Source organism: Trichomycterus rosablanca, chromosome 9 (genome assembly GCF_030014385.1).
Source record: "Trichomycterus rosablanca isolate fTriRos1 chromosome 9, fTriRos1.hap1, whole genome shotgun sequence".
Lineage (NCBI taxonomy): Eukaryota > Metazoa > Chordata > Actinopteri > Siluriformes > Trichomycteridae > Trichomycterus > Trichomycterus rosablanca.
Window position 1 is genome coordinate 28,530,334 of NC_085996.1, and position 14,539 is coordinate 28,544,872.

General features: G+C 40.8%; 1 protein-coding gene across 1 annotated transcript in view; it reads right to left on the reverse strand.

The window, feature by feature from the left end:
* Positions 1-1,442: 1,442 nt before the first annotated feature.
* The window catches only part of cdc42bpb (CDC42 binding protein kinase beta (DMPK-like)), a 116,454-nt gene continuing 103,357 nt past the window's right edge, over positions 1,443-14,539 (reverse strand). The window contains exons 26-36 of the mRNA XM_063002187.1: positions 13,473-13,554; positions 12,898-13,114; positions 12,269-12,331; positions 11,499-12,095; positions 11,281-11,378; positions 10,272-10,356; positions 8,836-8,956; positions 8,016-8,133; positions 4,220-4,325; positions 4,052-4,122; positions 1,443-3,272 (exon numbers count right to left, since the gene is read on the reverse strand). Coding sequence (XP_062858257.1) covers positions 3,144-3,272; positions 4,052-4,122; positions 4,220-4,325; positions 8,016-8,133; positions 8,836-8,956; positions 10,272-10,356; positions 11,281-11,378; positions 11,499-12,095; positions 12,269-12,331; positions 12,898-13,114; positions 13,473-13,554 — 1,687 coding nt within the window. The 3' untranslated portion in view covers positions 1,443-3,143. The remainder of the gene's footprint in view (positions 3,273-4,051; positions 4,123-4,219; positions 4,326-8,015; positions 8,134-8,835; positions 8,957-10,271; positions 10,357-11,280; positions 11,379-11,498; positions 12,096-12,268; positions 12,332-12,897; positions 13,115-13,472; positions 13,555-14,539) is intronic.

Consider the following 14,539-nt stretch of genomic DNA (forward strand, 5'->3'; position numbering starts at 1 on the left):
AACCAACGAAAATGGCAGCCACTCCTTATGCTTGGTAATAGGAAATAAATGAATTATAATGAGTTACTTTATACAATATATACACAACAGTAGCATGAATAAACAAACTTTCATACACAGTCATTTCAGGTATACCACTGCATTATGTACCTTTAATGAGTTTGTTACTCCTCATACTACCTTATTTTTTAAAAATGTACAAACTAAAGAAAACAATATAGCCTTTATGGTACCACCCCGGCAACACGCACAGGTACATTTCAGTACTACTTTTCAAAATATGTATGATGAGCAGAAATAAATATCAAATCCCTTTACAAGCTTTATCTCTGTTTACTTTGCCCAAAAATGGGGTTACATTGACGAAGCTTTTCTGTCTTGCATGTCGGCCTCTATACTCATTGTAAAATATAACTTGCTTGACTTTGGATTTTTGGACAGACATTTTTGCCCAGATAATCTTAAAACCTAATGTTGTTCCAAGTAATTCTGACTCCACCTGAAAAACTATGATTTGCTTTTTGAGATTTGTAAAGCGTTTTCTAGACCATAGTAATGCCAGCAGTCCAGTCTAATAGATGTAGCATACCAGCCCTTTTTATATGAGCACAAATAACTCACCAGGAATAGTTATCATCACTTATGAAGTGATTATTTTGAAACATGTTGGTATTGAATGCCTTTTCTGATTTAAAACATAGGCATGTATGACTGTTCCACTTTAATGCCAGTAAATTAATGAACTTATACAAAACCATCCTTTATAAATGACGGACATATTAGTAATTATATTAGAAAGCTAATGCTATTTCAGCCGATTTGGATCAGTCTGTACACCAATCTGTGCTGTGGATTTCACTGCAAAATGTGAGGTCAAATAGTATATTTTCAATTCTTTTTTGCCTTCAGTTGCAAACAAAAGCAAGGATGACTATGGGTATTTAATTACCTGTGATTTCTTCCATGCGAAAAAACAAAACAAAAACAAAACACAACCCGTTAAGCTTTCGTTGACCTATTTTAGGACTTAGGGCAGTTTGAAATTCACAAGTAAGTGCTGCCATCAAGGATAGACATTTTACATTGCTTCCTACTTTCTACTTCTTGTTACCTTGTTTTGTTACCACATTGCAGTTGAGTTGTTCTTGTTCTGTTGTGGTGGTGGTGATAAAGTTGTTCTGGACATTTCCATTTCACAGAAGCATGACTTACAGTTGACTGTGGCAAGCTTTAGCTGGGTAAAAATGCACTGAACTGACCAAAAATGGGCTTCATAAAGTTCCAGGGGATTACAAATAACAATATGACTGCCCTTATATGCTAAAATGGTTGGGGTTAAATTTTCCTAGCAGGAAAACAGTTCAAAACATACATTCAAATCCAAACAAAAACAGTTTAATATGACAATGGCCACAGAAGCAAGCTTTTACTTCATACTACCAAATCCCATTGAAAGCCAGTGGGTTAAGCTGAAGAGGAGAATCCACAACGGTGGACTTATTAGCCCAGAGGGTCTGTAGAGAATTCTGTATTGAGACGTGCACTTTGACACATCTTCCTTGCTCTGTATTTTCCCATCACATTAAGCACTAGCACAAGTGAACTTCCACAAAGCTTTCCCCAGAAATGATCAGATCTAGTTCACTTCACAGCACACTAGTTTGACAACAAAAGCGCCACAGATATTCTTTTATTGTTTGTTCAGATTTGCGACTAACAATTCAATAATTACAAAGATTTCAACTTGTGATTTGTTTTCTTGAATTAAAAGCAGTAGTGTTCCGAGGATAAAATCCTGGTTTTAGAAACAGAAAACTGGAGAAAAGAGGGAGGGATAACATACCACCAACACAAATCAAAAGAATTTCCTAGGACTAAAACATCTTTTATGTGCAAGATTCATACAGTGTTTCGGGACAAAAAAAAACAAAAAACAAAAACCACCACTAGCTTGTTTTTACTGATTTTGAAATGACCGAATACTTTAGTAGTGTTGTTACAAAGGCACGCTATTAAACCAATTGATAAAATTGTTTTGCCTGAAGCTCCTGTGTGACAGTCCACTAATTCCACCACATACAAACTTCGCATTTGGATTCATAAAAATGTTCAAGACACTTGCACGTTTGCCTTTGCCTTTAGATACCCTACAATGTAGTGGTTTCTAAAGTGTAGCTATAGTGTGAATTAGATCACATATTTATTTAGTTATAAAGCACACAAAAGCAGCAGCAGCAGTTTCAATACATCTATTAAAATCCTATGAATAGTGTGGTCCTTTAGCCGTGTGCTGTTTCTCTTGTTAAAACACAATATCTATACGTAAAATCTGGTTTCGGTTCACTTTAGTTTCTTTTTCTTGTTTATGAGCAGTGTTTCAGCAGCTAAATAGCTTTCTTTATCGAACATCTAGGTTAAAACATGAATATGACAAAGTCTGGCTGAAAATGAAGAAAACTAATACATTACAATAAAAGTGCCCATTGGTTTGGCTTAAAATCCCCCCAGTCTGTAAGCATCAATGCCTCATTATGAATCGCCTGAGTCAAAACTCAAGACAGGAAATTGTGATTAAAGAATTAAAAAAGGAATTTTGTTACTGGACTAACTGGATTAATCTGGGACGTTTTTTCTTCTTGATTTTTTAGAGTCTTTAAAATATGTTTTTTTTAAACCACCACATAATAATTCGAAATTTTTATACACCTTAAAAACAACAAAAAGTCTCTTTCCCCTGTCTGTGATATTAAGAAAAAGTTTCTTTCATGATCAGAGAAGTTCACAATTAGTGATTTTCGGTGAGCTTCTGATTCTCAGGCAGCCGTTAGCTATCCATTTAGCTATATAGATAAAAACTTATGTGAATACATAATGGAATTAAACTTAAAAAAAAAACACACTCTTTGACTCGTGTGAGCCATAACGTTTTTCTGCCCTTGACTCAGCATCCAGGTGATGTTTCGGTGCATGAAGCCAGGACAGTGAAGAACTCGTCCATAATAATGTTGGAAGGTAATAGAGTTCTCAGTTGACGGAGATGAAAGGTCAATTCTTGGCACTTTGCGACAAGCCCAAACTGAGTAGAAAGGAGCTGTATATCAAAATAAAGAGGTGTTTGTGTGGACCCAGGATGATTCTCCCTCTCAGCAATCCATGACATGATCCAGGCCATCCAGAGTAAGCTGACTCCGGTGAGGAGAATTGGGACTCGGAGGGCTGCTTGGGTTTGAGCTGTTGGAAGGCGTGGAGTGTTTGGTGGAGTCTGAGTCAGGCTGTCGAGAAGAAAAGTGATAGAAAGAAAGGCTGATTAAAAAAAAGAACCATAAGATCGTCCATATGTACAAAATAAAGGTTTTTTAAAGGATATTTTGTCTCTGTGCAAACTGAAATTCTAGGTTCCCTTGCTAAATATAGCAGTATATGCAGTATATATGCAGTATAGGAGATATAGGGTTGAATGGGATCTTGTGGGTGTGTCAATAATAGGGCCTGCATTTTAATCCCATTATTCAATCAATCAATGTAAAAGGAGCCACACATGACCCCAACTGAACAGATTGTTTGGGTGGCTGATCATACTCAGCACAATGACATGGTGATGACATGGCAATGTGTGTTCTTCCAACATGAGTGTTTGAAATCTTGGGTTTAAGTAGAAGAATATAGTGCCTGCATCATGGGTGAGAAATAGTGGAGATCAGTGTGTGACTCTCCTTGCGCAAGACTGAGCCCCATATGAATGCAGGTGAAAAGATGCAGTTGGACTGACTCTTCTTGGTCAGAAGTTGAGTTTAGCAGCAGTAGAGATGAAGCGAAATGCAATCGGAGAATTGGATATGACTACATTGGGAGGAAAATTCGGACAAATGCAAAAAAAACAACAACAAAAAACTACTACTTCTACTACTACTAATAATAAATATGATTCACTGACTAAAAAAATAAAATAAAAGATCAAACGTTCTAAGTGGAACAACAAATAGCGGCTTAGTCAGTCACACTTGCATAAAAGAAACCATTATTTAATACACTGTTAGTAAACACTGCTCACCTCTCTGTCAAAGTCCTGGTCTGGATCTGAGATATTGCGAGACGACCCTGGTCCTATGAAATCACCAACCCCTGAAAACAAACACACAAGCAATGGAAAACGTTCTTATAAAGCAGCCTTACAATCCCAGAAAGACATGATGACCTGTTCATGTGTGACACAACTAACCTGAGGCAGTGCGAGTGATGTGACTTTTACTCCTCTGTTGCCGGGAAATGCTGGAAAGAGGACGTGGCTTGTCTCTACCCAAGTCATCCTGAGAAGGCATCACACTCTGTAGCAATGAGCACACAGTCAGTCAGTCATTAGCCATGTAGAAAGCAAGAGAACCGCTTTTATATTAGGCTTAAAACCTGTCCCTCAGTATTTTTTCATTCACCTAAATCCCTAATTATGTAGTAATAAAAACAACAGGTTTTCAGTGTTTAGGTATCTTATTCAATCTTTAGTGTTTCTGTAGCCTGTTCCTAGCTTTGGTGTTTTGGTAGCCTGTTCCAGCTGTAGCTTATTTCAGCTTCAGTGTTTCGGTAGTCTGTTTCAGCTTCAGTGTTTTGGTAGCCTGTTCCAGTTGTAGCTTATTTCAGCTTCAGTCTTTTGGTAGCCTGTTCCAGCTGTAGCTTATTTCAGCTTCAGTGTTTTGGTAGTCTGTTCCAGCTTCAGTCTTTTGGTAGCCTGTTCCAGCTGTAGCTTATTTCAGCTTCAGTGTTTCGGTAGTCTGTTCCAGCTTCAGTGTTTTGGTAGCCTGTTCCAGCTGTAGCTTATTTTAGCTTCAGTGTTTCGGTAGTCTGTGCCAGCTTCAGTCTTTTGGTAGTCTGTTTCAGCTTCAGTGTTTTGGTAGCCTGTTCCAGCTGTAGCTTATTTTAGCTTCAGTGTTTCGGTAGTCTGTTCCAGCTTCAGTCTTTTGGTAGCCTGTTCCAGCTGTAGCTTATTTCAGCTTCAGTGTTTCGGTAGTCTGTTCCAGCTTCAGTCTTTTGGTAGTCTGTTTCACCTTCAGTGTTTTGGTAGCCTGTTCCAGCTTCAGTGTTTTGGTAGCCTGTTCCAGCTGTAGCTTATTTTAGCTTCATTGTTTCGGTAGTCTGTTCCAGCTTCAGTCTTTTGGTAGCCTGTTTCAGCTTCAGTGTTTTGGTAGCCTGTTTCAGCTTCAGTGTTTTGGTAGCCTGTTTCAGCTTCAGTGTTTTGGTAGCCTGTTTCAGCTGTAGCTTATTTCAGCTTCAGCGTTTCGGTATCCTGTTCTAGCTTTGGTGTTTTGACAGTCTGTTCCAGCTTCAGTGTTTCGGTATCCTGTTCTAGCTTCAGTGTTTCGGTAGCCTGTTCTAGCTTCAGTGTTTCGGTAGCCTGTTCTAGCTTCAGTGTTTCGGTAGCCTGTTCCAGCTTCAGTGTTTCGGTAGCCTGTTCCAGCTTCAGTGTTTCGGTAGCCTGTTCTAGCTTCAGTGTTTCGGTAGCCTGTTCCAGCTTCAGTGTTTCGGTAGCCTGTTCTAGCTTCAGTGTTTCGGTAGCCTGTTCTAGCTTCAGTGTTTCGGTAGCCTGTTCCAGCTTCAGTGTTTCGGTAGCCTGTTCCAGCTTCAGTGTTTCGGTAGCCTGTTCCAGCTTCAGTGTTTCGGTAGCCTGTTCCAGCTTCAGTGTTTCGGTAGCCTGTTCCAGCTTCAGTGTTTCGGTAGCCTGTTCCAGCTTCAGTGTTTCGGTAGCCTGTTCCAGCTTCAGTGTTTCAGTAGTCTGTTCCAGCTTCAGTGTTTTGATAGCCTGTTCCAGCTTCAGTGTTTTGATAGCCTGTTCCAGCTTCAGTGTTTTGATAGCCTGTTCCAGCTTCAGTGTTTTGGTAGCCTGTTCCAGCTTCAGTGTTTCAGTAGCCTGTTCCAGCTTCAGTGTTTTGGTAGCCTGTTCCAGCTTCAGTAGCCTGTTCCAGCTTCAGTGTTTCAGTAGCCTGTTCCAGCTTCAGTGTTTTGGTAGCCTGTTCCAGCTTCAGTGTTTCAGTAGCCTGTTCCAGCTTCAGTGTTTTGGTAGCCTGTTCCAGCTTCAGTAGCCTGTTCCAGCTTCAGTGTTTCAGTAGCCTGTTCCAGCTTCAGTGTTTCAGTAGCTTGTTCCAGCTTCAGTGTTTTTGGGTTGTTTTGGTAGTCAGTTCCAGCTTCAGTGTTTTGGTAGTCTGTTCCAGCCTCTGTATTTTGGTAGTCTGTTCCAGCCTCTGTATTTTGTATTTTTTCTACCTTTTAATTTTGTTTGATTTGAAGTGGTTCACATGAACAAGTCAATTTAGGGATGTTCAGACTTGTGCATTTTTTATAGGGCAGGGTACCTTTACCACCTACACCTCTAATGTATCTCCTTAATTGGAACATCTGACCTTTGGAGAAGCCATTAGCCCAAAGTTTACACAGTTTTTATAACCTGGAGTATGAATTATTTATAATTGTTTAAAAGATGGGATCATATTTTTCTGCTTTCTGACCTACAGTACATTAATCGTATGACCTATTTACAAACACTTCAGAAGACAGACACACAATCCAAAGCTCATCCATGTAATTAAACAAGCTTAAGCAACCATTTAGCCTGCGGACAGACGACAACATTCAAGGATAAGCAACAAAATGAGGGGCGGAGAATAGGGATGACCCTTGATACAAAAAATAACAAGAAGGAGAGGAAAACGAAACGGGTCGGGCGAGCACAGATGGACAGAGGGAGCAGGGGGGGGTGCCAGCCTACCCTTCCGAGGGAGGAGGTGGAAGGTGAGGAGGAAGAAGAGGAAAGCTGAGGCAGGCTCTGCTGGGAGGAAGCCTCTTTCTGCAGATAAAGCCCAGCAGAGGCAGGACTCATGTGATAGACGTGCTCAAAGTTGGTCGGAGGGGAGATCAGGGCGTGGTGTCGAGAGGAGGAGGGGGAGGGAGTCTCGCTCGACTGCTGCCACCCCACCAGCGATCAGAAAAGGGAGAGAAAGAGAGAGGAGGAAAGGAGAGTGAAACTCGGAGGAGAAATGTAGGTGGATGGAAGAGGGTTCTACAGCTAGACAGGAAAATAGAAGATAATGTGAGCAGGAAGGATAATGTAGGATGTCATGCTTAGAGTCAATCCCAAATCACACCTCTAATCTCCAACACACCTCGGACAGGATGCCAATCTATCGCAAGCCACCTGGGTGCCCACTATATTCAATTATATAAAAAAATTATATGCTTTCAAATTTGTGCCAGCAGTTTGTGGAAGCCCCCTTCCTATTCCAGCATCCAAGGAGGGTGTATATTCGCCGGACACAAACTCCTTCAGATGTGTGTGCAGTCCACCAGTCCCTTATTTACCCATACCTCGGTGAATTTGTGTGTGAGGTCAGCTTCACATCCCTACGCTCGTCCATTTTCTGTACAGGCACAATGGCTAACCAAGATCCTTACACAGCTTTGATAACCCCACAACTTAGTCCAGTCTTTCTCCTTAGTCCAGTCTTTCCCACCCAGCAGACTGAAAACCAATTTTGTCTGCTGCAGGCATTAGCCAACTGTGCCTGCTAGAGGGCGCCCAGCCAACCGGTAACAGAGCCGAGATTTGAACCCGGGACTTCAGAATCTATACTATATTCAATTCTAAAAACTAAATTCAATGCTTCTAAATTCGTGCGAACAGTTCGAGGAATGCCCCCTTCCTATTCCAGCCTGACTGCGGCCTTACAAACCGGTCTGGTCTAGAAAAAAAACCAGCACAAAGCCCTGATTTCAACACCAATTAACACTTTTGGGATGAACTGGAACACCGATTGCAAACCAGGAATTCCCATCCGACATGGACTGGTTTGGAAAACCCAACAGGCTTATGATGAGATGTCTACATTGTTGGCCATATAGTATTTTAAAGAATTTGTGTTTAAAAAGAAAAGAGTAAGTTAAAAGTAATTTTTTATGAGATGGAGAACAAACTTATGTGACTTTCTAATAGCTTTTATGTTTGAATCCATTTTAAAACTTGCAGTCATTACCAGAGGCAGATCCATGAGAACTTGCATCCCATCTCCTGGACCCATGTGGGCTACATGGTTGAAATTAGTAGGGTTGGAGATCAGTTTTGACCTCATTTCTGGGTCCCTCAGCATCTCCCTGAGACAGAGACATAGCAGATAATCACAGAGTGCTTATAATATACAAACATGTCATAAAAACAAGAATCTGTCATTTGTTAATTGGTCTTACTTAGTTTTTACTTCTGTTTTCATGTCAATGTCATCAACTAGGCACCTAGAAGTCTTTTTAATGCATTTTACCCCCTTGTTCTCCCAATTTAGCATAACCAATCCACTGCTGGGGATACCAACAGCGTCCAAGGAGGGTGTACATTCGACTGATCACGCTCTCTCCATTGTGTGTGCAGTCCACTAATCCCTTTTTATTCACCCATACTTCAGTGGATTTGCACGTGAGGTTGGCTTCGCGTATGGAGGGCCACGCCTCGATCTCTGCGCTCCTCCACTTTCTGTACAGGCGCACAGAGCATTGATAACCCCACCCCTTAGTCCGGCCTTTCTCACCCAGCTGACTGGAAGGCAATTTTGTCTGCTGCAGGCATTAGCCAATTGTGCCGGCTAGAGGGCGCCCAGGCATCCAGAATTAGGTCTTTAACCTAATCGCATCATACATGCAAGTTGCACTCAGAGGAATCACTGTCCTCAGTATCAAGCTGAAAGCCTTCCGACGTGAGTCCTATCTCACTATACTGGCAGTCATTCTGTTGTTCCTTTTCCAGAAATGGGGTTTGTGCAAAAATGATTACCATCATGTCAGTGGATGCAAAAAGTGTCTTACCTCCTCTGCTGTAGCCGCTCCTCCTCAGGTACCCTAAAGAGGAACTTTCTCTTGCTGCGTGTCCTCACCATAAGTTTCTTACTGTTGTCAGATGTCTCAGGGATGGTCAGTTCACACCCTTCTGCAGCGAGACATAAGCATTAATGTAAAATAATTCGTTTTACTAGAGCGGGAAACGTTTCTAGGTTAATATTATCTTGTGAAAATGGTTTATACAAGAAAGTAGGATATAAGATTGTTATGATTTAGACTTGTATTATTGTTTTATTTTTCTGCTCATGTTAGTTCCTGCCAGCATTCACACATTAACAGTCTATTCGATCAAACAACATCAACTAGTCTTGGTGGAGCATAGACACGTTATTAAGCGAAACATGAATTTAGCCACAGAATCAACATACTTGGTGGAGAATGCTAACTTTACAGTTTCTGTAATAACTGTGATCTTACAGATGCCTAAGATTTTCCAATGAATACAGACATCATATCCTTCCTACCCAGTAAGCAGGGCCAGTTAGGTTCTCTCAGTCTACTGGCCATGGATATAAGGTGAACACTTCACTGTGGCACCTCTTCACACTCCTTGATTTAGTTTCTTTAATAATCACAGTAGCCAAAGTTTACACATAATCAAGATGTAAGGGTTTTATTGGTTGATTAAAAACATCATTGCACTAACTGCTAAGACATCATTCTTCCATTTTTTTTAACCATATACATGCAAAAAAGGGTTTATATATTTTACATGCTCTTTGTAGAGATACATTAATTATTAAATATTAAAGTCATACATTTTAAGTGGTGGCTTCCTTGATCATTATACATGCAAGCAGAAAGGTAACCTTTTATTTAGGATGAGTACATTTTGAATCACCTCTTTAATATTCAATGCACTTTTTTATTAAAAAACAAAATATTTTTTACTATTTTATTTACATAAAACTAAAGTTGCCATATGATTTATAGTAATAATAATACTACACAAAACCACAAATAACTTATAATGGTTTTGGTTGCCAGACAGCCTGGAGGTGGAATGATGAATAAAGGTCATTGCAGTTTACCAAACAAAAGTGCCATTATCATCATGGCAATCTGCCAGGCTCATTAAGAAAAGAATTGTAGGCAGAAAGTGGTTAAGCGTGTGAGAAGCAGCATGTAAAAGACTTCTGAACTTCTGACTTCTGTGAGTGAAATAAACTGAGCCATGTTTGAATTTAAATGACACCTAAAGCCTTTCAGACAGGTCAGATGTGCCAGTGCATGTCAGAGTAACTGCTGACCGTAAGTAAAAATGACCTGGTAGTAACAGTTAAGTGTGGCTGTTTGCTATTTTATGCTCGTCAGCAAGTTACAAGTTACATTTAGAAATTAACCACAGCAGAGTAACGTGACAGTAATGTGACAGACTGAGAGAAAGCACAGATAAAACAAACCTGCAGCATTGTTGCTGAAGTAGATGAGGCGTGGCTGCTCTGAGCCCAGCAAGTTCAAACTGCCCTCCACATTCAGGGGTCTGATCTAAAGACATACAGTCAACAAGAGTCTCAGCAGACATAACAAAAGACATTTCTGAACATAACCTTGCTCTTGCTGATTCTGATCATATAAAAAAATGCACCAATACAAAAGATCCAATGTTTCTGAATCTAAGTGCTAAGCCAGTGGGAGGTGCACTTGTCAGTGCGCTCTCAGTGCTGGTCCCAGGCCCGGATATGCGGACCAATGTGATCCAGTGTGGCACCCTCTAAATATGGGAGCAGCCAAAAAGTATCATTAGATAATAAAATGATGCTATTTTAAAAGAAATCGGATATACCCGTCTACATGTCTAACAAAAACAGATAGGTCTCAGATAGGTCTGCTTCATATAGATCATTTATAGAACTGATTTTACTGAGTGTTGTTTAGCAGGTGGGGAAAAAAATCTCAGTGCTGAAACTCCAAAGGCAGCGTCGCTTCTGGACCTCGAGCTTGTAGATTCAAGGCTCTGATCTGACGATGTAGGAAACAAACTGACAAACAGAATGCTGAACGGATAGATTGTCTACTGATTCAAGTGACTTATAAACAGAGGTATTACGGTAATTTATTTATTTTATTTTATTAGGAATTTAATGTCACGATTTACACACTTTGGTTACATTTATGATGTCAAGCTCAGTCAGGGACAATTTTGTTTCTCTAATTCACCACACTTGCATGTTTTTGGGCTGGGGGAGGAAACCGGAGCTCCCGGAGGAAACCCAGACAGACATGGGGGGAACATGCAAGCTCCACACAGAAAGAACCCGGACTGCTTGAATTGATCCCAGGATCTTCTTGCTGTGAGGCGACAGTGCTACCCCATGTATTTGGGTAAAACAATATTCCCAGTATGTCCCAGTACAAGCATATCCCAGGGTTTGGGAGTAAAAGGTGCTTATGATGTATCGGCACGGTTACCTTTTGTAATGAAATTGTCTGGACCCATTCTGTGCTGTGGACATCAAACACGTCAACTTCATAGTCACTGTACACTGTTAGATACGTGGAGTTGGAACCTGTAAACAAACAAAAATAAGACTGTACGTATAACAATAAGTGTAATTGCTAATAATTAAAACTATTCAGACAAGACTAGAATTTTCTAGAAAAAAAAAATGACACAGAGTGGTACATACTGCAGGCGAGTGGTGTAGCAGGCCACATGAGCTCCTGGGTGCGTGAGCGCCGGCCCTGCCCGTCCACATACACACCGAGCTGGCTAAAACAAAGCAGTAGCTCGTTGCTGCTCACTTCCATGGCGTGCAGAGCATCCAGTGGCTGCTGGGCAAGGAAAGCCAGTGATGGGTCAGTGGGGCTCACCAGGCTGACGGGTGCCGTCTCAGACTGCAGCGCCAGCAAAGCGAAACCCGACGGGTAGCCCACGCACACACGTCCACGCACCATGCCCAGCCACTGTACGACGCCGGGGGCTTGCACCTCCCACATGCGTCGTGCATGCGGCTTGGCACGTGTGATCTCATAGCAGAGCACCAGCCGCTTCACAGCCGCCATCATGTAGGCAGGACCGCCGGGACGCGGCGTGCCGACGCTGAGAGCCTGGCAACCTTTCGTTTCGGGGAGTTTGAAGTCAAAGTTAGTTTCTGCGCCGTCCAGCGCTCCCCAAGGTTGCAGGTGTACGTGTCGATTGCGACCGCACAGCACCACCACCATCTTCTCTTTGGGGACGGGCTCAATCTGGTAAACCTTCTTGCAGTCAGCAGCACGTACGATTACTGCAGGGGAACAAAAACAATGGTAAAAGAGATTATTGCATCTAGCTAGAAAAATCTTACAAGACATTTTGAATACCCAGTAGTACTAAGCCAGGGTGACTAGATCTGAGTCTGAATAATAAATAAATTCCATTCATTTAAAGACACAGGAGTGAATCACACAAGACTCTTACCATCTCTAGTGACCTCAACCACAAACAGGCCTTCTTCTGTGCCCAGCGCAATTCGCTCTCGATCTACAGGAAGGAATAACAGGTGTAAGAAATGTGGCAACGTGCAAATGAAAAAAAAAAAAAAAAGCATCCCAAAAGTCCCCTCAATCGCAAGTAGTATTTTATTAAAGCATGTAGATAACTAGCTGTCCCAATATAAACAAACACATTGTCAAATAAAGCAGGATTACTGCCACTAAGCGTTATTTAACTCCATTTCTGGAGGGCAGAAGAGCAAAAGGCAGTAAAATTATGTTTTACAATCCTGGTGGATCACGGCATCATTCATTTGTGCATTTTTACCAAGACAGGGATCAAGTAAGGAACTGGACAGGGTGCTGATGCACAGCAGGGTAGCACACTTCACACATTACTCACTCACACCATGGGGCAATTTATTTCTGGATTATTTCTTCATCTCTCAATCTAGTTATTTCCAATTCTAGAGTGTCTCTAACCATTACCCCACACAAGCACACTGCTAAAGAAGACAGCCGAACGTAGAAACAACACAACCATATTCAAAAAGTTTTTTAATAGTGTTAAATAAGCAAAATCTAAACTGTTTAAATAACGTTAAAAGCACTGACCGATAATAGCTGCGGACAGTGTGGTTCTGATGGCAGGCAGGTTACTGTCGTAGGCCTCGTGTAGATTGTGCACTATTCTGTTCTTAAGCCGGTTCTTGGCCAAGATGTTCTGTAGGCCCTCCAGAATGCCCACCCACTTCCTTTTCTCAGTCTCGCTCTCAGCCAGGATCAGCAAAGACACCGCCCGCACTGGGGAGCTCAGGGTGGAGGATGTTACCTAAACCAGACAAGAGTAAATGGTAAGAGGTCAGATGTAGTACAGACATTAATAAAAGCTATAATATAATAAGCTAATAAGGATGAACAGTTAGAAATGGCTTCAGCTAATAGTAATAATGAAGCTAATATTAAGCATTAACAATTAGAAATGAATTCATCATCTAATAATAGTAGAGCTAATCATAAGGATGAACAGTTTCAAATAACTTAAGCTTTTAGAAAGTATAATTAAGACAATTATTAGGATGAACTGTTAGAAATTACTTAAGCTAATAATTATAATTAAACTAATAATATGAAAGAAAAGCTAATAGTAAGTATTAACTGAGCTAATCAGGATGAGTTAAATGAATTACCCTGAATATACAGGGGATATCCTTGCGAGTGGCGTGAATCACATCCGATGCCAACACAGAGTTTACAGAGAACTCATCATCTCTGTAAGAAAGAAAGAAAAGAATAATGCTTAAAATTCATATTGAGAACAAACATGTCACTGTTTTTGTAGACATTAGAAGCAGGAATTTTAGGCAACTTGTAATTCACTGTCCCAGTTGGCGCTTGGTCATGTGATGTGGAGCCATAGTGCCAGTTTATTAAAAGTCATACACAGCTAATATTACAGGCCTGCTTTTTCATCCAGTACTGCCTAACTGTGCTAATAAACACAGTTTGTATTCAAATAACACTTCTGTATGGTGGGTTTTACATGATAAGCGGCTTGTGCTTCGTTGTGCATATTCCGCTTACTTAAGCGTTTCACATGATAAATGTCAAAATTGGCAAAACTGCTTTCTGCTGGCTGTGCCACTGAGCACCAAGTGGCAGTATTAAAAGTTTATTAACATGTACCTTTGTATGAAACACATCCTAGTTTATACAAGAATGCTCTGCAGTCATAATTTTGAAAATAAATTATTGCTTTAATTAAAAGTCAAATTACATTTTATTAAAGTTCTACGAAAACACAATGAGCAACTCCAGGATTAGTAAAAGCTGGATTTACCTAAAATGCAAACCCAGTCTCCCTATTGCACAGTTTCACCATGCTGTATTTTTCTCACAGTATCAAAAACTGGTTACATAAGATTCATCAGTTTAAGTCTTTAATGTCAAACACAGTCATGGACAATTTTGTATCTCCAAATCACCTCACTTGCATGTTTTTGCACTGTGGGAGGAAAACAGAAACCCACACAGACACAGGAAAAACATGCAAACCCTAAACTGCGATAAGCACCCAGGACCCTCTTGCTGTAAAGCGGCAGTGCTACCCACTGGATCATAGTGGCAAGATGTAAAAACCAAAGCGGCAAATTTGTGAGTGTGTGACACTCAAGGTAAGAGACACACTACAGGCAGACAAAAATAATAGTTGCAGTTTTAAGCAGCATTTATTTTTGATGGCTATTTCCATGTGCAG